Below are 24,915 nucleotides of genomic sequence, written 5' to 3'. Positions count from 1 at the left end.
GCTCCTACGATGATTCAGCAAAGCAGTGGGACAGGTGCTCAGGTGCTAAAGGAGTTCTTCAATGATGTTTGTTGGTGGTGCTCCGTGGACATAAGAGTCAGCAATGAAAAACAATGGAAACAGGCAACACACCCAGAGTAAAAAGGTAAAGTAAAAGGTCCTTTATTCAAAAAATGGACCTGCCATATAAAAGCCTACCGGTTTCGGTGACCAAATCACCTTCAACAGGGCTGTAGAGTTATGGCAAGTGACACAATCCACAGAGCTTATAAAGCTCAAACAAATGATGATGTCATCTGTGATGTCCAATCCGAGGGCACCTTTCCCCCGGGACCGTACCATCTTACTGAAAAGGGGGGGGGGGGGGGGGGGGGGGGGGGGAGAGAGTGGAACCTGGCCTAAATCTAAAAGACAAGAAATACTGCAAAAACAAATAGTGATGGACAAATTACAAGAAACAGTTAAAATCTACCTCATCATTGAGGCCAGGATACTTGTCAGCTTGCAGCCTAATGATCCATCTAGTTTCCTGTTGTGCCAATTTCTTAAGACGGTCACCCCCTCTAACCAGGCGGGCCACTTGTTCAATGCCAATGATGCTAATGGCATGAGAGGTTCTTTCTGAGGCGAGAGAGAGGTGTTTGGCCATAGCGTAATCTGTGTTCTTTTTTCTAATGGCATACTTATGATCCCACAAGCGATCACGTAGCCGTCTTTTGGTCTGCCCCACGTAAAAAACCCCGCAGGTGCATTTCAACAGATAAATGATGAAGCAAGAATTACAGTTAATAAACTGTCGAATCTCATACTCTCTCCCTGCTGTGTGTGTTTTAAAAAATTTACACTGTTCCACCTCATTACAGTGATTACACTTAAAGCATTTAAAACAACCTGTCGGTTTGGAGAGCCAAGATGCAGTGTTGTTAGTTTTAAAATGGCTGTGAACCAGCTTGTCCCTCAAATTAGGAGCTCTTCTAAAAATGCATCTAGGGGTGTATTGGTGGAGTGGTGTAAGGGAGGAATCTGCTTTTTTTGCGAAAGGCCAATTTTTAAGGACACGACGCATCTGTAGCTCAGACCATGAATTCAGTGTACAAGCCAACATGATGCAAGATAGATTCACCCTAAGAGGTTACGACACCACTGTAATCCAAGAGGCCCGGGAAACAGCTTTTAACAAAGCTAGAAGTGACCTTTTAACCATAGACCGTAAACGAAATGTTGATAAAGGGATGAATATCAATTTTATCTCCACTTACAACACATTATCCTATAAATTTAAGAGAATTATTATGAATAATTGGGAAATCATCAAAGCAGATTCCTCCCTTACACCACTCCACCAATACACCCCTAGATGCATTTTTAGAAGAGCTCCTAATTTGAGGGACAAGCTGGTTCACAGCCATTTTAAAACTAACAACACTGCATCTTGGCTCTCCAAACCGACAGGTTGTTTTAAATGCTTTAAGTGTAATCACTGTAATGAGGTGGAACAGTGTAAATTTTTTAAAACACACACAGCAGGGAGAGAGTATGAGATTCGACAGTTTATTAACTGTAATTCTTGCTTCATCATTTATCTGTTGAAATGCACCTGCGGGGTTTTTTACGTGGGGCAGACCAAAAGACGGCTACGTGATCGCTTGTGGGATCATAAGTATGCCATTAGAAAAAAGAACACAGATTACGCTATGGCCAAACACCTCTCTCTCGCCTCAGAAAGAACCTCTCATGCCATTAGCATCATTGGCATTGAACAAGTGGCCCGCCTGGTTAGAGGGGGTGACCGTCTTAAGAAATTGGCACAACAGGAAACTAGATGGATCATTAGGCTGCAAGCTGACAAGTATCCTGGCCTCAATGATGAGGTAGATTTTAACTGTTTCTTGTAATTTGTCCATCACTATTTGTTTTTGCAGTATTTCTTGTCTTTTAGATTTAGGCCAGGTTCCACTCTCTCCCCCCCCCCCCCCCCCCCCCCCCCCTTTTCAGTAAGATGGTACGGTCCCGGGGGAAAGGTGCCCTCGGATTGGACATCACAGATGACATCATCATTTGTTTGAGCTTTATAAGCTCTGTGGATTGTGTCACTTGCCATAACTCTACAGCCCTGTTGAAGGTGATTTGGTCACCGAAACCGGTAGGCTTTTATATGGCAGGTCCATTTTTTGAATAAAGGACCTTTTACTTTACCTTTTTACTCTGGGTGTGTTGCCTGTTTCCATTGTTTTTCATTGCTGACTCTTATGTCCACGGAGCACCACCAACAAACATCATTGAAGAACTCCTTTAGCACCTGAGCACCTGTCCCACTGCTTTGCTATATCTAGTTGGTATCTGTCAGCCTCGCACACCAGCTCAGGCTCCTTCCGTCACTTTTATTGAGAACACTTAACGAGTGATAGCGCACATATAACACAACACACTGACGTGTGACACTCAAACAAAGACGAGCACGGGACACTGCGCGAACGCACATTAAATAGACGAACCACATAAACCCCCGAGTGATGACGAGACGAACCACAGGTGAGACAAATTAACACATTCGGACATATCCACATCCACGAGGATACACAGACGCAGACGTCCAGACGTAGACGACATAGACACACGCCCAAAGGGGAGGGGTCAGGGGCTGCACCATGACAACAATGTCACCTGTATGAATATTATGCCCACACAGTCAGACAAATGTAGCAGGCCTGAATCATTGCTTGAGTGTGTCGAGGCTTAAAAAAACATTTGCAGGCAACCACAATATGTGCTGTCTTTCTGAACTAGTTGCTAGAGTCTACCACAGGGTTCAACCCACTTGGCTTCTGTCTCCCTCTTCCTCCTCCGCTACTCTCCTCCCACTCTGCTTGTGACTTCCTCAGCCATTTCTAGCCCCTCCCCTCTCAAGCTTATTGACAGGTTAGTTTTATACTCAGAAATCAACCGGGTTACATAAGCAAAGCATTTCTTTTGTAAAATAGTTTATATATCAATTCACTCCAGTTGCATGCAATTTGTACATGATAACTGATTTAGTCTGTAAAGATCATTTTTAGACACTATGATTTTAGATGTGAAAACTAAAAACAGAGCATGACGCATACTGTGATAGCACACAAACTAATCAGAAGAAGAAATACCACCTCAAGTTTTAGGGTGTAACCACAGACATGGGATATTAGGGAATAAGTTTCTAAAGCCTTTCTTCTGGCTTTCATGAGAGGCGGTCACACTTATCTCTTGCTCCGGCTCTCCCTGCATTCCCTGGTTTTTGCTTAGCTTCTCTGTCTTGTCTTAGTACCCTGACGCTGCTCTTCAAAAGACATACCGGTTTTTCTCCTTGAAGCACAAACATGAATTCACTTTCCCATCCTTCTTGAAACACCCTTCTATCTGCATAAATTTTTGGCCCTTGATTGACCACGTGCAGTTACAGGATGACAGCAACAATGCCCTAGTTTTCCATAAAACCCAGTCGCCCATGAACCCCTGGATCTGTACCTTTTATCTAAGGGGCACATTAATTACCAAATGCTAAACTAAATATGTAAGTTTTCAACCTAGACTTAAAGATCGAGACTGTGTCAGAGTCCCGGACACATTCTGGAAGGTTATTCCATAGTTGGGGGCCTTATTTAAAAAAAAGGATCTTCCCCTTGCTGTTACCTTATTAATTCTTGGAACTAATAAGAGGCCAGCACCCTGTGATCTTAGTGGACGTTGGGTTCATAATAGGAAATAAGTTCCTGGAGGTAACCAGTTGCAAGCCTGTGCAGTGCTTCATAAGTCAGTAGAAGAATTTTTTAATCAGTACAGAATTTAATTGGGAGCCAGTGCAGGTTGATAGGCTGATAGGACTCATCTGATCAAATTTTCTAGTTCTAGTCAGAACTCTGGCTGTGGCATTTTGAACTATTAGAAGTTTATCTAGATTCCTATATGAGCATCCTGACAGTAATGAGATACAGTACTCTAATCTGGAGCTAACAAAGGCGTGTACCAATTTTTCTGCATCATGCAATGATAATGCATTTCTTAGCTTGGCAATGTTGCAGAGATGTAGAAAAGCTAGTAGTATTATCTGTGTAGTCCTAGTAGTGTTATCTATGTATTTTATCAAATGATACGTCAGAGTAGAGTATGATGCCGAGATTTTTGGCTACTGAACAGATGTAATGGGGTAGTCTACAATATTTAGCATTAGATCTGGTATTTTCTGTCTTGCAGGAAAAATAGTGTCAATTGCGTGAAGAGCCTGAGCAAAATCCTGGTGAGGACTTTTACTTTCTGAACCTGGAATTGACACCAATGCAATTTACTGACATATTTTAGTGAAGGTACATGAACTGACCAGACAAACGCAAATTTAAAAACAAAAACAAAATATATGCCTTCAAAATATAGAAGCATTGAAGTTTTATTTCATGCACTTATCACTGTAATACATGTCATAGCAGAGGTGGGGACTCGAGTCACATGACTTGGACTCGAGTCAGACTCGAGTCATTAATATTAAGACTTGACTTGAAAAAATATTCAGAGACTTAGACTTGACTTGGACTTTTACACCAATAACTTGGGACTTGAATTGGACTTGAACCTGTTTACTTGCAAAGACTTGATTTTTTTTACCCCAAATCTAAATTTTAAAACGCATACAGTTGTGATCAAATTTATTCAACCCCCACTGAAATAAAGTGTTTTGGCCAGTTTGACATTGATTTTGCTCATTTCAGTCATCTTATTTACAATTATATCAAAGAGGCACTTATAAATTAGACAAACATAACATAATATTTATGATGGAATAACCACAAATGTCTTTACTGTGCTCACATCATTATCAGTTTTATTCAACCCCCTAGTGACATTATTTTTTAGTACTTAGTACAACATCCTTTTCCAGTTATGACAGCTTTCAAGCGTGAAGCATAGCTTGACACAAGTGTCTTGCAGCGACCTATGGGTATCTTAGCCCATTCTTCATGGGCAAAAGCCTCCAGTTCAGTCACATTCTTAGGCTTGCGCACTGCAACTGCCTTCTTTAGGTCCCACCAGAGGTTCTCAATTGGATTTAAGTCTGGTGATTGCGATGGCCACTCTAGAATGTTCCAGCCTTTCATGTTCAACCATGCTCTAGTGGACTTGGATGTGTGCTTCGGATCATTGTCCTGTTGGAAGGTCCAACGTCTCCCAAGCCGCAGGTTTGTGACTGACTCCATCACATTTTCCTCCAAGATCTCCTGGTACTGAAGGGAATTCATGGTACCCTGCACACGTTGAAGCTTTCCTGTACCATTAGAAGCAAAACAGCCCCAAAGCATAATTGACCCCCCGCCATGCTTCACAGTAGGCAAGGTGTTCTTTTGTTCATAAGCCTGGTTCTTCCTTCTCCAAACATAGCGCTGGTCCATTGTCCCAAACAGTTCTAATTTAGTTTCATCTGACCACAGTACACTGTCCCAAAACCTTTGTGGCTTGTCCACATGACTTTTGGCATACTGCAGTCGACTTTTCTTGTTCTTTGGAGTCAGCAAGGGGGTGCGTCTGGGCGTTCTGGCATGGAGGTCTTCGTTATGCAGTGCGCGCCTTATTGTCTGAGCTGAAACTTCAGTGCCCACATCTGACAGGTCTTTTTTCAGTTCCTTAGCAGTCACGCGGGGATTTTTCTCCACATTACGCTTCAGGTAGCGCACAGCAGTCGCGGTCAGGATCTTCTTTCTGCCACGACCAGGTAACGTTTCCACTGTGCCCTTTAACTTGAACTTGCGAATGATACTTCCGATAGTGTCTCTTGGAATATTTAACAACTTCGCAATCTTTTTATATCCATTGCCATTCTTGTGAAGAGCAATAACCTCTTCTCATGTCTTCTGGGACCATTCTCTTGCCTTCACCATGCTTGGAAACACACCAGTAGATGTCTAGAAGGAGCTGAGTATCACAGTTCTTTTAAATCTGCCTAATTGGTGCTTATCATGCTTGATTGCTGCTCGTTGACATCCACAGATGTATTCAATACCTGATGGAAAACACTGGAATGAACCTCTGTTCTTAGGAGTGGTAGTCGTAAAGGGGTTGAATAATTGTGTCAATGAAGAAATCACAAAAAGGCCATTTAATACTTTATGACAAAAAAAATTGATGCTATCTTAGTTGCATTTAGTTCTTTAACAAGTCCTTGTAAGATTTCATTATGAACACAATTACAAATGTGCACTGAATTCCATAAAACCCTTCGCAGCATTGGGGGTTGAATAAATTTGATCACAACTGTATGCGCCCCATTAATTTCATTTCCATCCTTCTGACGCAGACCGGTGTTACACCAGATTCTGTGACCGTCGAGTTTTGTGACCACAGGGGGCGCTATTTCACAGTTTCTGTTCAGAGGCACAAACGCTTTATGAATGCTACGTAAACTACGCTGATGCACTTTCTTTACTCGTTTTGTTGGTGTCCACGAGCCAAAATATGACAGATGTTTATATTTACATTTTATTGTCTTTTACATAAATGTACTTAAACAAGATTTACCATCCCCTCACCATTGCAGCCAACAAAGAAATCATGAATGGGATGTACAGGTGAGCCTTTTTAACTGGGGTCACCAATTCTGACGGCAGCCATCAGAATATGTGACCCCACTGAATCTCCAGGTAACAATAGTACACCGTGACCCCACAATAACAGAAAACAATGAAAAAATAACCCTAACCTTTTATTAGTCTATATTTAAACATTTTATCCAAATGTTTAGAATAACCATTCGTAATGACAGCATCTTGCTTACGATAAAGCTTGCTATTTTCGTGTAAAATGATGTTTTTCTTGTTTAAGTACATTTATGTAATTAAGAGAAGATAAAATGTAAATGATCTGTCATCTTTTGGCTGGCGGACACCAACAAAATGAGTAAAGAAACGCATCAGCATAGCATTCGTAAAGGGTTGGTGCCTGTAAAAAAAAAAAAGACTCGAAAGGACTTGAAATTCCAAGTTTCAGACTTGGGACTTGACGGTTGCCTGTCTTTGCTTGAGACTTGACTCGGGACTTGAGGATAAAGACTTGGACTTACTTGAGACTTGCAAAACACTGAGTTGGTCCCACCTCTGTGTCATAGTCACACATTTACAATTGACTTCTAACTTTTCAACCATCTCACGCGGGCCGGTCAGACATAGTTGTATGTGGTTGGAGGGCCGGATGTAGCTTGCAGGGCGTACAATGCCCAGATCTGCCTTAGAGGCATACAGCAAGCCTCTGAATGCCCATTTGAACCAATTCACCTATATGCCCACTGCTCAATATGCCATGTTGCCAGTTGTGATATATGAGATCACCATACACCTTGCCTATAGAAAACATTCTATGTCTAGTCTGTGGATGAAACCTGAACTGGTATTTCTTCTTCTGATTGATTTGTGTGCTATCACAGTATGCGTCATAGTATCCATTTTTATTTTGCATGCCTAAAATTTATCAAGAGTCTCTCTAAAAATAGGTTATCATTATAGTCAAAATATAAAACAAGACAATGTTAATGTACAAATTTCATACAACTGAAATTAATTGAAATAAACAAATTACAAAGGAAATGCTTTACTTACATTTATTATTTTTTTTAACTTCATTCACAGTATGGCAAACACTGCAAATCCAGTCACAACAGAAGTGGCCCACAACACAACGGAAGTGTTTCTAGTGGAACTATTTTACACAGGGACTCTGTAGGTTTTTAGCCATAAACAGCAGTTGTGTTATACAGTTTCTCATTACATTGAATGAGATTTAAGTAGTCAAGTTATTTAAACGTAACTAGCTAGCTACATTTTAAGAGCTTTATTAAGTCCCATAACTACATATTTAGCTATTTAGCAAACTATTAACTATTTAGAAATGGAGTCGTGTTAAATGGGATTTTTTATAAGCCTTGGTTTTTGTCCAAATACCTAGCTAGCTACATTTAGCTGTTTACCCATGATACAAGCAGTGACTAACCAGTGAGAAGTAAGGGATTTTATCAAGGGTGAGCTAAATGAATGAATGTTTAATTTATATAGTGCCTTTCAAGATACCCAAGGTCACTTTACAATTTTAACACAGGTACAACTATTGCACTACCATTCACACACCGGCGAGAAGCGGCAGCCAATTGCGCACAGCGTACTCTCTACCGGGTTCCATAGCCCCCTGGGGGACTGAATGGGGTGCAGGAAGGGGGGGGACAGACTCTAGTGACAGAGCATCCACCACTGGGCATACAAGCACACATTCATGCACAGACAATTGCTTTTAATGAACATGAATAGACACATGTACAAGTCTTACATGATCAATCACACACCGGCGTGAAGCAGCAGCCAAATGCACACAACCAGGATCCACAACTCCCTGGGGGACTGAATCAGGTGCAGGAAGTGGAGGGAGGATAGACCTTAGAGACAGCACCATCCACCACTGGGCATACAAGCGCACACACAGACAATCAGACAACTGTCTTTATTGAACATGAAGAGATACACAGTTACACACTCAGGGAGAATTTGTCAGGGACTGCCAATTTACCTAACCTCCATGTCTTTGGACTGTAGAAACCGGAGACCCCGGAGGAAACCCACTGTAGTTTTATTTTTTTTACTATAATATCTGCAATATGAGACTCTCATTACATTGAATGGGATTCAATTAGTAAAGCTCTTTAAATGTAGCAAGCTAGGTAATTAAGCCAGAAAGGGCTTTTAAGCTCTTTCTTAGTTTTAATTAAAATAGGTAGATAGCAAGCTAGCTACTTTTAAAGAGATTTACTCATTCAGTCCCGTTCAAACTAATGAGATGCTGTATAGCACAACTCTTGTTTCTGGCTAAAAACCTGAAGATTGTTATTCACAAAAGTTGTTATACTGTGTAAAGGTTTTGATATAGTCTTCAAACATGCATTATAACCAGGGAATGAACAAAATTCTGAGTGCTCTGATTGAGCGTCATGGACAATGAATCATAAATCCCCTCCCATTACGGTGAATGGCGCTGTGCCCAATTCCAACTCCCGTCTTTACACGCCAGAAAGACGCTACAGATGATATATACAATTTCCGTTGTTCCTATGCATAAATATGGGCATTAATTATCACAGCAAACAGCACAGCATTATCTATATACAAACAAAGACACACTGATTCGTGGATGTTAAATGTTTATTATAAAATATACCAAAGGTTGGTTGTTACCGTAGCACTCTTGGGGATCGACTGCCTTTCATGCTCAGAATTACGAGAACACTACATGTAATTTAATTCTCAGGCCTGGAGCAGTAACATACTTGCTATACAGAAGTTCACCTCTGACCACTGGACTTTGCAGTAATACTTTGTTCCTCGTCAACTTTGCATCTTACGAACAACCTGACGGAAATTCTCCGTCACAACAACCAGAGTTACGAGCACTCGGAGATTGTTAGTGAAAGCAGCACACCCACACAAATTGGTTACTTCACAAAAGCACTCTAATATCAGTAATGCCTGCCTAACCATAAATTCTGCACTCTTAGAATAGCTGTTCAGATGAAAAGTAAGACTTAAAAACTTGTTCAGGCTTAATTACCTAGCTAGCTACATTTAAAAGAGCTTTGAATTAAATCCTGTTCAACGTAATGAGATGCTGTCTAACCCAACTCTTGTTTCTAGTTTTTAAAACTACAGCTATTCCCTTCATCTTACCTGGTTGTCTTGTCTATTTTGGTGAATCGTTTGGAGACATAATGCCTCATTTAGCTCACCTGCAGGGGTGATAGTGGGAAAAATTCCTGAGCCTGAACTTTTTCTGAGCGGGGGGGGGGGGGGGGTTGGGGGGGTGTGGAGTGGTAGTGTACCATATTTAGAATATTTAATAATTAATCTTTAAATTAATTAATAATAAATAAGTCAGGTAATCATTATAGTGAAATAAAAAACTAATTTCTATTAATATTCTGAGAAAATGCTGTAATTTAGATTTGGCACAATATGTTAAAAACAGGCATGATTAATTATTTATTCATTACTGTAGGGCAGGGGTACTCAAATTGAAAAAATAAAATGTGGCCCGTCATCATTTCTATCACTGAAGTGGCCGGTTACGAGGGGGGGTTGTGTGTGTTGAAAGTAAACTGTCGACGGGGGGGGGCGAACGCATTTGGGCGTCTGCTACCTGTTTGTTGTTGCCATAAAGGCAATCCCCGGCATCGTCTTGAGATCGCGGTGTGCGATTTCAAAATAAGAGCGGATAGCGCGATTGAAAAAAAAAATTCCTAAAAAAAAAAAAAAACTTTTCAAAACAGCTCGCGGGCCAGAAATAGATAGCCCTATCTGATAGCGCTATTTGAGTATGGGGGCTGTAGGGACTTGGACATTTTTTTTTAATTATTTAATCACATTTAAAATAGTTTTATTAGATGCAGCACAATATAACTAAAAAAAGGTGCCTCAATTGTCAAATTTGATCAAGTCAGTCCAAAGATATTCACATTTAAATCGGCCCTATTTTTTAATGCAAGGAAATCTTGTGATCAAGAAATGTGCGCTAGTTTTAGCATGTGGCCATAGTTGCCAGGTTCGCGGTTTTCACGCCAAATTGGGCATGTTTGAAAATCCAGCCACAGGTAAAAATTCTGGGGTGGCGGGGTGCGGTTTTTTGGGCTACTTTTGATTTGGGCCACAGCGGGAGTTACAAGTCAACATAAAGAATCGATCACGATATAATACTTAATTTGTCTCCATTTTAAACACTCGCCACCCCCTCCCCCGTCAATAACTTTGGGCTTTGGGCTAGTTTAGGCTGCTGTAGGGCGGGTTTTACACTGACTTTGTGCAGGATATTTTTGTAGGACCTGGCAACCCTGGCTAGTTTTAGCATGTGGCTAGTCCGTGCCCGCCGTTATCATGGTTCATTGGTGCCTGAAAACTATCAGGCCTGCACCTGTGATAAAATTACTTACTTATCACTAGTTAGTCGTTACTAAGGCTTATACGCTGCAAGCCACAGAACAAGGAAGATTCAGCGCCTCAGGGAAGAGCTTAAGCTGTTAAAGAGGCAGAACAAGACGGCAGGAGAGGTAGAGAGTTAGCTTAGCAGATCTCAGAGCAATCCTAAGGAAACAACTCCTGACCATGCAGAGGGCAGAGTTCCATAGAAAGAGGCAGAAGGAGAGAGCCAGGAAGAGGGCAGCTTTCCTGGCCAACCCGCTTAAGTTGACCAAGCAGCTACTTGGCCAGAAGAGAACTGACCGCCTCACTTGCTCAAAGGAAGCTATTAACAACCACCTTAAGGCCACATACGGTGACCCAAGCAGAGAACAACCGCTAGGTCCATGCAATGCACTGATAGCACGACAAGAGCACAGAGCAGACTTCAACCTGAAGGAGCCCAGCCTAGGTGAAGTGGAGGAAGTGGTTAGGAGAGCAAGATCAAGCTCAGCACCAGGCCCAAGTGGTGTGCCCTATAAGGTGTACAAGAACTGCCCAAAGCTATTAGATAGGCTGTGGAAAGCCCTAAAGGTGATCTGGAGGAGAGGGAAGGTAGCCCAGTCATGGAAATATGCTGAGGGAGTGAACATATCAAAAGAGGAAAGGTCTAAGAACATTGACCAGTTTTGGATAATTTCCTTACTTAGTGTGGAGAGCCAAATCTTCTACAGCATCGTGGCTAAGAGACTCTCCAACTTTCTTTTGAACAACAAGTACATTGATACATCTGTGCAGAAAGGTGGAATTCCTGGAGTCCCTGGTTGCCTAGAACACACAGGAGTGGTAACCCAGCTCATCAGGGAAGCGAAAGAAAGCAGAGGTGACTTGGCTGTACTGTGGCTGGATCTGAGCAATGCAAATGGCTCTATACCCCATAAGCTGGTGGAGGTTGCACTGGACAAACATCATGTACCCCAGAAGATAAAACACCAGATTTTAGACTATTACAGCAAGTTCAGCCTAAGAGTGTCATCAGGCCAGCTGACATCTGACTGGCACCTGCTGGAAGTTGGCATAATCACTGGATGCACCATATCAGTGACACTCTTGAACATGCTGGCCAAGGGTGCAGAAAAAGAATGTAGAGGACAACTCAGCAAATACTTAACAAGGCAACCACCTATCAGAGCCTTCATGGATGACCTTACAGTGACAACAACAGTTGCACCAGGAGTCAAGTGGATTCTCCAGGAGTTGGAGAGGATCATGGCATGGGCGCGCATGAGCTTCAAGTCTGCAAAATCCAGTCCAGTCTTTGGTTCTGAAAAAAGGGAAGGTGTCATAAATTCCGCTTCAGGCTGGGAGAACAGCTGATCCCGTCAGTCACAGAGAAGCCAGTGAAGAGCCTGGAGAAGGTCTTCAATTGCTCCCTGAATGACAGAGATTCAGTCAAGGCCACCAGAGCAGACCTAGAAAGCTGGCTAAGGACTGTGGATAGATCAGGGCTCCCTGGAAGATTCAAAGCCTGGATATACTAGCATGGGATACTCCCACGGATTCCCTGATCTCTGCTCATCTACGAGGTACCCATGACTGTAATAGAAGGGTTGGAGCAAAGAGTGAGCAGCTATCTGCGAAGATGACTGGGTCTGCCACGCAGCTTGAGCAGCATTGGGCTGTATGGGAGCACCAATAAACTAAGGCTACCTTTCAGTTCAGTCAAGGAGGAGTTCAGTGTGGCACGGGCATACATGCAGTACTCTGGATCCCAAAGATGCCAAAGTGGCTGGGGCAGGAATTGTGGTGAGAACAGGGAGGAAGTGGAAAGCAGCCGAGGCAGTCCAGCAAGCTGAAACTCGACTGAAGCACAAGACCGTCCTAGGTACGGTGAATCAAGGTCGAGCTGGACTTGGGAGTACACCATCAACCCGGTACACCTCAGTTAGGAGGAGGGAGAGGCAGAGAATGGTGCAGGATGAGGTGTGAGCTTCAGTCGAGGAAGATCGAATCAGCAGGGCAGTGGCTATGAAGCAGCAAGGTGCCTGGATGAAGTGGGAGCAGGCAATGGGGCGTCGCATTACCTGGGAGGACATCTAGCAGTGGAATCCCCAGAGAATTAAGTTTTTAATGCTAGGAGTCTATGATGTTCTCTCAAGTCCATCAAACCTTTGTACTTGGTGCAAAATAGAAACACCTGCATGCCCCCTGTGGTCCAAAATAGGTACACTAGAACAGCTGTCCCAAGGCATTAAGCGAGGGACAATATCGATGGAGACACGACCAAGTCCTAAAATCCATCGCTGAAGCAATATGTAAGCGGATCAAGGATAGTCAATGCACCCCAGCTACAGACAAAGCCATTCAATTTGTTAGAGAAGGTTAGAGAACAGAGAGAACACCAAAGAAACACAGTGCAGGGTTGCTCTCTATGCCCAGAGACTGGGTGATGTTAGTTGACCTGGAAAGGCAACTGAAAATTCCAGCCTACATCACTCAGTCAAGTTTGAGACCTGATATCATCTTGGTATCTGCCGCCACAAAGCAGTTGTTCTTACTAGAGCAAACAGTTCCCTGGGAGGAGAGGATGGAGGAGGAATATGAGAGAAAGAGGGAGAAGTATCAGGAGCTGGTGGAAGACTGCAGGAGGAACAGATTAAGTACTAGATGCATGCCAGTGGAGGTTGGAAGTCGGTGATTTGCCAGCTATTCTTTGAGCAAGGCATATGGAGCATTGTGCATAACAGGTACCGACAGGGAAAGAGCCATCAATAGCAATGTGGAGGCTGCAGAGAAAGCATCTTAGTTTCTATCTAAATAGCTAGCTCAGGGACTTATTAGATAGCTACATTTTAACAGCTTTATTTAGATTTAAAGAGCTTTACTACTTAAATGAATTCCTGATCAACATAATTGTCAGGAATGTCACTCAATGCCGTGACTACCAGAGGGCACCATCACCGGAATACTGACCTGCACACCTGACTCTAATCACCATACCCTCACTCACCACACCCTATTTAAGGACTCTTCTCACAACACACCAGTGCGAAGTATTGCCTCCCTGTGTTGCATACCAAGCCGTTGTTACTGTATACTCTGTCTGATATTCTGGTTATTGATCCTTGCTCTGCCCTTTTGATATTTCTCCCACTTGCCTAGCCCTTTTTGTACCTCTGCCTGCCGCTCTTAGACTATTCTGGTTTTTGACTCTCTGTTTTTGCGTTGCCCTTTTGTGCTGCTGCCTGTAATCCTACGGGGTTGTCCCGTTTTGGGACCTCTGTTTTTAAGTCTCTTTAATAAACACCCTCATATTACTAACCTGCTAATGGATCCTTCTCTATCCTTGGGTTTGCCACCATTACAGTAATGAGAAACTGTATAACACAACTGTTTATGGCTAAAAACTGCATTAAATGGGTCCACTAGAAACACTATTGTGTTGTGGACCACTTCCGTTGTGTTGTGGCTGGATCTGCAGCATTTCTGAATTTGCAGCGTGTTTTCGAAATTTAGCGTACGCATCGTCATTTTGATCATTTTGCTTTGCGTATTTGCAGCGTGTTTTTCCTTTGCCGCGCAATGGACTTTCAGGGCCTCTGTACCCATCGCTGAAAGTGTAGTCTTACAGTTGATGGTTCAGGTAGTCCTCTACCCAGCTTTGATCTCTGACATATTTCATCTTGTAATTATGAAGCGAGCAGAAATTTCAGAAGCAAAAACAAAACAAATGCTGAAAACAGTGAAGTGAGCATGCTTAACTGCTGTGTGCTGTGTCTGAAACGTGCGATGCCATTTTTCCTTGTATACGTCCCGCTTGATTTATCCTTATATTTCAGCTCTCACATAAAAGACTAATCATTGCAATTTTCCCTCTGGGATCAATAAAGTATTCTTATAATCACAATTCCATAAAGCAGCAACACAGTGTCGTCTGATTGGTCAGCAGCTAGTCACCATAGTGTATTAAAGCCTACATGAAATTTTCAGTTTAGTGTACAGTTTAGTTTTAATATATTGTTACTCGACATTAAAGTCATGGCTGCTGTACTGTATATGTAATGCTGAAACAGTATAAATAACAGGAGACTGTAAGCTTGCGTGGCCTTGCTGCTTCCTTACTTTATAACAAGTAACCATAGAAAGCTACAACAAATCTCATACAAATTTTAGCAAGAGTATACTGACTGGGCTTCTGGTCCCACCACACCAAAGATTTCCAGCCATGCTGTTCTCAGTACAATTAAGTTGGATGTTAGGTTTGATAAGAAGATATGAAGAAATTGTCAGAGTACAATGAAAAAGAAACATATCCACATACCGCATAAAGACTGTGCCATATTTGTACCCACTCTCTCAGTGTAGCACCCAGCTCTTGCACCAGTGGCAAATCTGCAGGCATTACGGTCTCTTTTTTGCTATACAGAAAATACATGTATTTATGTAATTAATGTACAAACACACATAATAGGGTTAGGAATGACTATTCTAATATAATCTTAGGAACAAAGGAAACAGCTACAAGATGCATCTAAACAAGTGATTTTGCTGTCACTGTACCCTGTGCCTTCAACTTTAGCTTCTTTTAAGTGGATATGTGTGGCTGGGAAAATGCCCTTAAGATAATAAAAAAAAGTTGTTAAAGTTTTTCAATTTTGTATAGGCTATACAGTACATAAATGTTGATAAGAGAAATGATTATTAATAATGTAGAATTTATAATTGTACATAAATTATAGATTACCACAATCTTTTGTGATTTCTGGCGTAATGTGTATCCTCTGTACCATCCTAAGAAAAATACAGTGAGAGAGAGTGTGTGTGTGTGTGTTTGATCATAAAAGACAAGAGAGTTTCAGTTCACAGCTCTGACCCCAGTAATTTAAATGAATCAATGCATCAATCACCACATGTAGCAAATGAAAGGAATTTGAGTTTATGGCAAACATTTACACTATTGATAAAAATGGAAATGTTTTACTGTCAGTCTCAACATCACCAACACTTTCATATCTTAGTCTGTAAACCCACCTTCAAAACAAGAGGCAGAGTGCACCACAACTTTTCACTGATCTAAGCTAAACATCTATTGGACACATTAGAAATGCTTTCCTAATGTGTTCAATAGATGTTTAGTTTAGATCAGTGAAAAGAAGCGGGGAGGAAGAACAAACTACACTAGTGTTCTGATCAAATCTCAAACCAGAGAATCATAATAATACAATAGAAATGAGTTTTAGAATTTGTAAAACCCCTGGTCATACACTTGTAGCATATGCAAACTTGCAGTAGAAATCCAGCATATTACAGAGTACTTAAGCCAGTGGAATCGTGATTAAAATGAACAGATCTGTCTGGGCATGTTTACCTATGACACTCACCTTCAAACATCTCAAGTATGTGTACCGTGTCCCCCACCTGCAGGTATAACTCCTGCTCCCCCTTTGCATCATAGTTATATATAGCTGCATGGAAAAATCCACAGACAGACCAAAACAAGAACAGAAGAAAAATGTAAATAATAAAGCTACATTTCCTTTGTGTAACCAGAGATGGAGGTAAAAAAATAGAAAAATCCAAATGTCCAAATGCCAAAGAACAATGTGCTTTAACAGCAATATTCCATTGGATTACATGGGTTCTTGAGTATATTAAAATTCTAAGTCAACTACTGAAATATGCACTTCCAAATAAATGTTTCTACCAAAAGCTTTTTGAAAGATAATGCCATGTGACTCCACAGCAAACTTTTAATTATCTGGTTATTTTTAATTAGATTTTTGTTATGGTTTCATATTCTCTTAATACATTGCCAATAGGGATGCATTTTTATAATACATGACCTTTGTTCCCATCCTCACTCTGAGAACCATCTAAATTAGAGAGTCAACAGAACATGCTTGACAGAATACGAACTTCTCCACACTGGAAAATATCTTTCAAGATAAGTTAATACAGGCTAACGTTCATTTTGTAATCACTCATACAAATTGTGAGATTAACATATTTTTCAAAATCTTGACATGGTCTTAGTATAGATTTATTGTATCCATACACTGGGCCAAACCCAAAACTGCGTATTAACACATGCTAGTTTTAACTTTACACTTAATTAAACCTTTCCAATATTTTTTTGTGTACAAGAAAGCCATCTATGTGAATTCCCCTATTATCAGCTCTTCCTCCCAAACAGATCACTGCAGCAATGAGAAAATGGTGTGACATGTCTCGTCTCGAGTGCATTTTTTTAAAACTTAATTTTCTGACCAATGATTTGTTAGGACTATTAAGTTTAATTATGGGATTGGCACACTTTTTTGCACAGGAGAATATTATACTATCCAATTATTGTTCCCGAAGTTCATTCCTGCAATTTTCTACCCATCCTAGGAGTTTGCAGTAGCCAATCAGAAATAATTACTCAGCAAATACAAGAAGCTTGACTCAGGCTGACGGACTAGTAGTGAGCTTCATGTACACCTTATAGCACTACACAATAACGCATCACTTGAAAGTTTAAGTAGCTTTATCATGAAAAATTGACATTGAAATAACCAAGATGAAAGGCCTACATTTATCTAATCACTATTCTTTTCTCAGACAAGAAATAATTTAGGCTTTGTCCAGACATGCTTCATTCTGCTAGCAAGAAGGCCTCATCATAGACTTCTACCAAAACAGTGAATAGCAGTTCTTAAATCTGACACATAGAACAACTGAATAATATTCTTCATATAATCAACTCTGTCAACACATGAATGCCTGAAACACATGGACGCATATTTGTATTATTTGTCAGTTAACTGCGCAGCATTTACTACTTTGATAAATGTGGTTATTCTGACCTTTCAGCTTAATCATTTACTCAGAATATGGACTAGATGACTAGTTTTACAGTGTCCACACCCAGGCAAATCTAGGTCTTGGAGAGGAGTGGCAAAAGAATGTGTGTGTTAATGAATAAAAAAATAGCAAATGGCAGAGTAGCCACTAGACACAAAGGAAAAAGAAATGACAAAACCTCCACAAATGAAAAAAACTGAAAGCATGCTAGTTTGATCTTAATGGGTTCTAAAGATTATGATGGTAGTTTATGCATTTGTGTACAGTCAGGTTCAATAGTACTGATAACAAGGGTTGTTGCATCTCAGCTTCACAACAAACAGACAATGGCTCATTTGTAGCTTTTACATCAATTTGAGTGTTACTAGAGTCATAACGTAATATCAGATATGAAGTTAAATATGGTATGAAGCTTTTATCATGGGTTTCCTTGCCTTCCTGTATTTTTAGATGGGGAATAAAGCAGACATGCATTTTTTAATAACATTAAAGAAAGTTCCTGGGACTAAAAGAAAACAATGTAACAATTATTTGATATATATACTGAGTGTAACATCATCTGACAGAAACATTAATAGATGGGTGATCTAATTTACAACCTGTAAAGAGAACATAAAATAATTTGCAAACCTTAATACCTCTGAGATTTTGCTAAATTATGTTAACTTGTGTTTAAGGTTATAAAATTGGGAAAACTACACAAATACAAAACAAAAAAAATCTGAAAATACCACAAAACATAAAACATTCAAAGAGCTTATAATAAATTTTATATCTGAGGTCTTTGCCAAAAAGCCAAAGCCCAAGCCAATTTCTTGTTACATGCACTACAGTAATACCATAAACACCCCCTCCCCCCAAATAAAAATTAGAATAGTCATTACATGCCCTATATATAAACCTTTGTAGCAATGGTTGTATATATACAGACTTGTGAGATTTAATAGCGCTCTACAAACAAAAGCTAATACCTATTAAATAAAATTCATGCAGTATGCACACTACCCTCAAAATAAAGATTATCAGAAAGGCAATACATCACGTCACGCCACATAAAGAGAAGTTGACCCAGTTGGATTCTTGGAGTAATCACTAGACGTTTAATAAAACGAAATCTACTCATATAGATGAAAAAAGGTTTCTGCCTTATATGCCCTAGTAACAAAATTCAGTGATGGTACAGCTGACCCATAGAGAAGAACCCGTTTAAGGCATCAATAACCTGTAACAGACGTCTACAATTCTAACACATCGCTATTTTCCACTTCAGATCTGCAATTTCCTTTTAAATTTGTACACCTACAAAGCACCTCCAAAACACCTCGTAACTAAGTCATATAATACCAGAGGGAAGCTGAACGTCTAAGTGTTTGAGCAGTTTTCTTATGGGATACTGTTCGACTCGGACGGGAGATGTGTAAAACACGAACATAATCTCAATACAATAACAAAATAACGTGATTTGTAAAGACTTACCAACGCCATATTTTTCTTTCTTTGTCGGAATCCACCGAGTCATTGTGGAGAAACTCTGTGGAATTAAATAACTATAAATAAATGCCAGTGGTGGATCGTAGTTTTCTGTCTGGACATCACAGTTCCGGTGTTATACAATGAAAAGTTTGCTGGGGGAAAAGTGTATTTGCGTGCAAGCACAAGCCTATCCTACGTGGCACGCGCCAGCACACGTATTGCTGCGTTAATGATCAAATTGTTGTACTTAGCCTTATATACTTTCTACTAAGCTCATAACCATTGCTACTTTTTAAAACATTGAAGGTTTACACAGAAGCGAAAGTGACCACCGTACAGGAGAAACTGCTAATTTATTGTTGAGTAACATTTACATTTTTGGGTCATTCTTAGAGCATAATCAGAGCATAATCACAAATTGCTTTGTGTGTGTCAGCAGCAGCGATGGAATTTTGAAATAACATTGCCAGTGCCATAAAAGACAAATTACGAATTTAATAATCGATAATGTGATAATCGGAATTAACCACATTTTAATCGCATTTCAATATTTAACATGAGAAATATAAATTTAAGTCTGAATGATGAATGAATCAATGAACATAAGCGTAAACTTCAACATCTTGTTTATTTTTCCACCAGTCTACTACACAGACCAATAGATGAGTGCACAAATCAGAGCAGTTTTCAGAACACTGGAAATTATGACCAAAAATCCCAAAGTACTGATTGACTTCGACTGCTTCTATTAGAAATAAAATAGATAAAATATTGTCTACCATCTAAAATGGTATTAAAACATCTTCTGATTTACTTCAGGTCTTCTTATTCTTCCAATATCCTGAGCAAAACTCCCAAAATTAAACAACAACATAGAGCATGTCAATCTGGGGGGTATTCCACGAAGCGAGCTAACTCAGTAAGCCGGGCTTTTTAAGACAAGACTGGCTAATTTTGCTCAAATTCGGTTCCACGAAAGAGGCTATACTTGAGCTTTGCTCAGTTACTACAGCAACATATACGTTTGAACTAACCTGCTCCGTACCAGGCTAGAGTTGAGGCTTAGCTTAGCGGGACCGCTTCTATTGGCTGAGCAGCGTGATGTCAGTCTCGCCATCCGGGAAACTGAATTGAGGAACAAGGTTCCGCTGCAGTTCTATCCATTAAATTGCTGTGGATGTAGCCATGGCTGGATTACTGACCGGGCCAGTGGGGCCAGCGCCCAGGGGCCCTTGAGGTCAGGGGGGCCCTGGCCGAAAACTTTTTGCGATGCCTATCAACATTTATGGTACAATATATTTTTATTTCCGAGGGCCCTCCATTTTAAGGATCCTCTGACTATTAGGGACTTTGACCCCAGGGCCTCTTGGGGGCCCTAGCCATGCTTTTGGGGGCCCTAGCCATGCTTTTGGGCCCTAGCCATGCTTTGGAGGGCCCTAGTCATGCTTTTGTGCCCTAGCCATGCTTTTGGGGCCCCTAGCCATGCTTTTGGGCCCCTTAGGAAAATGGATGAGGCGTTGTGGCACTGCTCTGACTTCGACTTATGGCTATTAGGGGTCCTAGGAAAGAGGGGGGCATATTTTTAGAGGGCCCTGGTTATGAGAGCCCCTACCAGGGGGCCCTAGAGAAGAGCAGGGCATACCATTAGAGGGCCCTTGATCACGAGGGCCCCTGCTACGGGGCCCTTGACTTCCATAGAAGTCGTTTACCATGGCTCCTTGACTTTCTAGGGACCTACAAACTCAGGCCCTTACTTAATGCTTCTGAATTTGTATTGTTTCAAAATTATTATGTTCAATTTCTCTTAAGCGCAGAGACACAAATTAATTTAGCAATTTTGCAATTATTTAAATTTAAGACAAGCAATTTGTCTGATGAATGCTATCTTTGACACTGATTAAATTGAGTGAATTTGGCCAAGGGTGTGATTTCACTTATGTGAAAACAACAAGCCATTTGACTAGTTTCATGTTTCCGCTTTAATAAACAACAGTAAAGAGACCAGTGGTCACTCTAGTTCTGAAGGAATGCACGAAAGGAAAAGTGCCTTTTCATACAACAGAACTGCAAGCTAATTTTACTGAGTAGCACAATTTTGGTTTGGTGACAGATGAAACAGCAAGTGGTTTTGTTGTAGTAGCTGTGGCGGCGTATGCGTGTAACCCTGATATTTAGTTTGAGGATTATTTATTGGAATATATATTTTATTCAGCTTCTTATTCAATGACCATTCAATGACAGTTTGACATGACTTGACATGCTTCAAGGCAGAGTGAAGGGGTCTTGACAATAATGAAACTTGATTTAATATCATTAACACAGCATTTTTAATATACTCAAAACCTTTCCCGTCTCCCTCTCCATGCCCCCCCCCCTCTCTCTGTCTCTCTCTCTCTCACACACACACACACACACGCTACCCCCCCCACCCTCTCACTCAGTGGTGAAAAATTGTTACATTGCCATAAATTCCCACGGGGGCTGAGCCAGTCAGGTGTTGCGAGAACTTCCAAGTGAATATGCAAGTTCTATATAAAACCCCCTGCCAGTATCAAAACTCCTCACATTCAGACAGTTCAGCTTGTGAACTTGCTCTATGCTTTTACTACAACTTTTACCTTGCTATTACCAGATCAGCAACCAACAGCCTTTTTAAAGGCTCATTGACCTTTATAATGCAGTATATTATTTTATAATATATATAAATATTTTTATATTATATTATACTATACTATATTGCATATATTCTGTTACATTCTTTTTATAGTCTTTTCAAAGGCTTATATATTATATTACATTACATGATATAATATTACATTACTATATTTACTATTGTCACGTTACGGTCCCCGAACCCTTCCTTTGGGGCGTGTGTTAACGTTGTCTGCGTCTATTCGTCTGTGTCAGTGTATCTCCGTGGGTGCGGGTGTGTCTTGTAATTATCTGTCTCACCTGTGGCTCGTCTCATCATCACGTGGGGTTGATGTGGTCTGTCTATTTAATGTGCGTTCGCGTAGTGTCTTGTGCTCGTCTAAAGTCTGCACGTTGAGTATATGTGCTTCAGTGTTCTCGTGCGCCATTGCGCAATATCTGTTGTTATTAAATGTAACGTTTGCTACGTAAGCGGGGATTCCGTGTCTCGTCCTTGGCTGCGCCCAAACGTTACAACTATATTAAACTTTGAAAGGTTCACAGCCTTTTTCAAGGCTAGTGTAACGTTGCTAACTAGCAACTCACAGCTTTTTAAAAAGTTTATTGTTATTTGCATATTACATTATTGATAATAGTAGAAGTGTAAGCTTTATAATAGTAAAAAAAAAAGTGCGCGTGTGAAAAAATAAATAAAATTGCGCGTGTGAGCATGCATGTGTGAAACAAAAAATAATAAAATGCGCGTGTGGAAAAAAAACATTTATGCGCATGAGCGTGCGCATGTGGAAGAAAGTTCGCGTGTGCAAAAAAGGGCGTGTGTGAAAAAAATATATATGTAACGTGCAAGAACTAGGAGAAGGACACAAATGCTGCTGAGAGTCAGATTTATTAGTAGGAGGGGGAGTTTCCTCCTGTCTCCTACTTAGATCGGCTTGAATCGCTCTTGAACGGCGAGGCATTACATTCACGTAAACACTCTGTGAATGCAACAGTAAAACTCTTAGCGTGTATACTAGTACACAGATTACTCAGGTAAACCTCTCAGGCACAGCAGAGAATACACATATGACGAACAGGTTATCGTACAACCAACAGACAAACAAAACACACTCTAGATGGAATATACAATAAACCAAAACACCGCCAAATAGACCTTACAAAAGAGACTAACCGTACTAACACTCAAAGGGCCATAACGAGCGAACTCGATAATGATCACAACACCCAACATGGGACGATCTATAAAGCGACACAAAACAAACCTGATACTATCAACCAAACACTGAACGCACAATAATCACAGTTTAAATACCAAGGGCAGGTCCAAATATCAAAACACGGGGAACAGAACACACCAGAATGACTCACAAGGAAGGACTGGGCACACGGGAATATAAACCAAACAAATCAGGACATTAAACGTAAACAGCTGATTGAGACTAATAATGGGCGGTAGGATCAGGGGGCGTGACAGGAGAACACTACGGAGATGCAACTAAAACCAAAACTAAGGAAAACAGATCTCACCTAGGTTGGGGCGGAGCAAACGTTACAATATAAAAAAGTGCACGCGTGAAAAAAATATATAAAAAATGGCTGTGAAAAAAAAAATAATAAAAAATGCGTGTGTGAAAAAAAAGTGCGCGTTAAAAACATTTTTTTTTTATTGCGCTTGTGTGAAAGGGGGGGGGGGCTGTGCAACCCTTTGCCCAGGGGCCCAGACTATCCTTAATCCGTCCTTGGATGTAGCATATCATATCATATCTTTATACATTTAATTGAGTACTGTAATTATTAGTTTGGAATGATTGCAGGTTATTATTATCAAAATTTAATAATTATATTTCAAAATGCAATTTGTATTTCGATCTTAAGAGTACATATTCATTGTTAATCAGTGAGGTTTCTGCACATTTTAATGTACTGGTTTAATCTTCACAAATTCAGGTCAGTGTAAAATGGAATACAGTGTCTAATCGCAGTTATGGTGCAGAAACATACATTAGCATAAACTCTATCACACAAAATACAATTCTTTGTACCTGAGTATTAATAATTATTAATACTGAGTAATTTAGGCGAAGATACTTTTAGGTATATATTTATCCCCATACTTCCTCTTTTGTGTTCAAATTACAAGCAAATCATATCACTCTGCAATTTACATATGTTCAGTATAAATAATGTAAATGTGTGGTTAACTTAATGGTGCAAAAAGGAAATGGACACAGACAAATACCTTACCAAGATTTTCATACAGGTGATACAAATAATCCAAAATGTAAGCTATAAAAGAGCAGCTAACAGTGAAGGCTGAAGGCTGATTGACCATGGCATGCCCATTTGTAGAGAATCCAGTAGACGAGGGAGCATGTGTAGTGTGCAGAGCATTCATGTTACCAGCTCCAAGGTCATTCCAGGACAGGACAGATCCACTGGGCTTTCTGGATGACTACTTATTTGAGCACTACAGGTTCAGAAGACACAGTATTATATATCTTTGTAAATTACTGGGGCCATATATTGAGAAGACCACTAGATGTAGTAAAGCTCTTACCAAACCCCAAACGGTCTGTATCGCTTTGCGCTTCTTTGCCAGTTGTGCATTTCTGTACAGCGTTGGGGATGCATATCATCTTAGTAAGGCAACGGTCTGCCACGAAATTCGAAAGGTTTGTCTTGCACTTAAGCGTTTCCTTAATATATTCATCAAATTCCCTGGTCACAGAGGCATCCTTCCCATAAAATAAGCTTTTTCAGAACAGCTGTCATGTATTCATGAGAAGTAGTGTTGGTTTGATCAGTAACTTGGAGTTAAATGTATGACTTTAACAGACGCTCTTATCCAGAGCACGAAGTGCTTTGTATTCATCTTAATCAACTATTTCATGCTAAAATTCATTCAATTCAAAACGCATTGAATACTCTAGTATTTCCAAATGTCATTGGTGCTCTAGACTGTATTCACATCTGGATAAAGGCTCCATCTGTACCAATGGAGGCAGAC

At 40.5% G+C, this 24,915-nt stretch overlaps 1 protein-coding gene across 5 annotated transcripts in view; it reads right to left on the bottom strand.

The window, feature by feature from the left end:
• The window catches only part of dock5 (dedicator of cytokinesis 5), a 167,383-nt gene extending 147,919 nt beyond the window's left edge, over nt 1-19,464 (bottom strand). For 2 of the 5 annotated variants that reach the window (XM_076992918.1, XM_076992921.1), the window contains exon 1: nt 19,260-19,452. In XM_076992918.1, the coding sequence (XP_076849033.1) occupies nt 19,260-19,268 (9 nt within the window). In that variant the 5' untranslated portion in view covers nt 19,269-19,452. Of the gene's footprint in view, nt 1-15,261; nt 15,359-15,500; nt 15,557-15,684; nt 15,732-16,321; nt 16,406-19,259 lie in introns of all 5 variants that reach the window. The other 3 variants (XM_076992920.1, XM_076992916.1, XM_076992917.1) reach the window with 3 other exon arrangements.
• Between the last annotated feature and the right edge of the window lie 5,451 nt (nt 19,465-24,915).

Source organism: Brachyhypopomus gauderio, unplaced genomic scaffold (assembly GCF_052324685.1).
Source record: "Brachyhypopomus gauderio isolate BG-103 unplaced genomic scaffold, BGAUD_0.2 sc99, whole genome shotgun sequence".
NCBI lineage: Eukaryota > Metazoa > Chordata > Actinopteri > Gymnotiformes > Hypopomidae > Brachyhypopomus > Brachyhypopomus gauderio.
The sequence above is the reverse complement of the archived record's forward strand: the minus strand, read 5'-3'. Positions and strand labels throughout refer to the sequence as shown.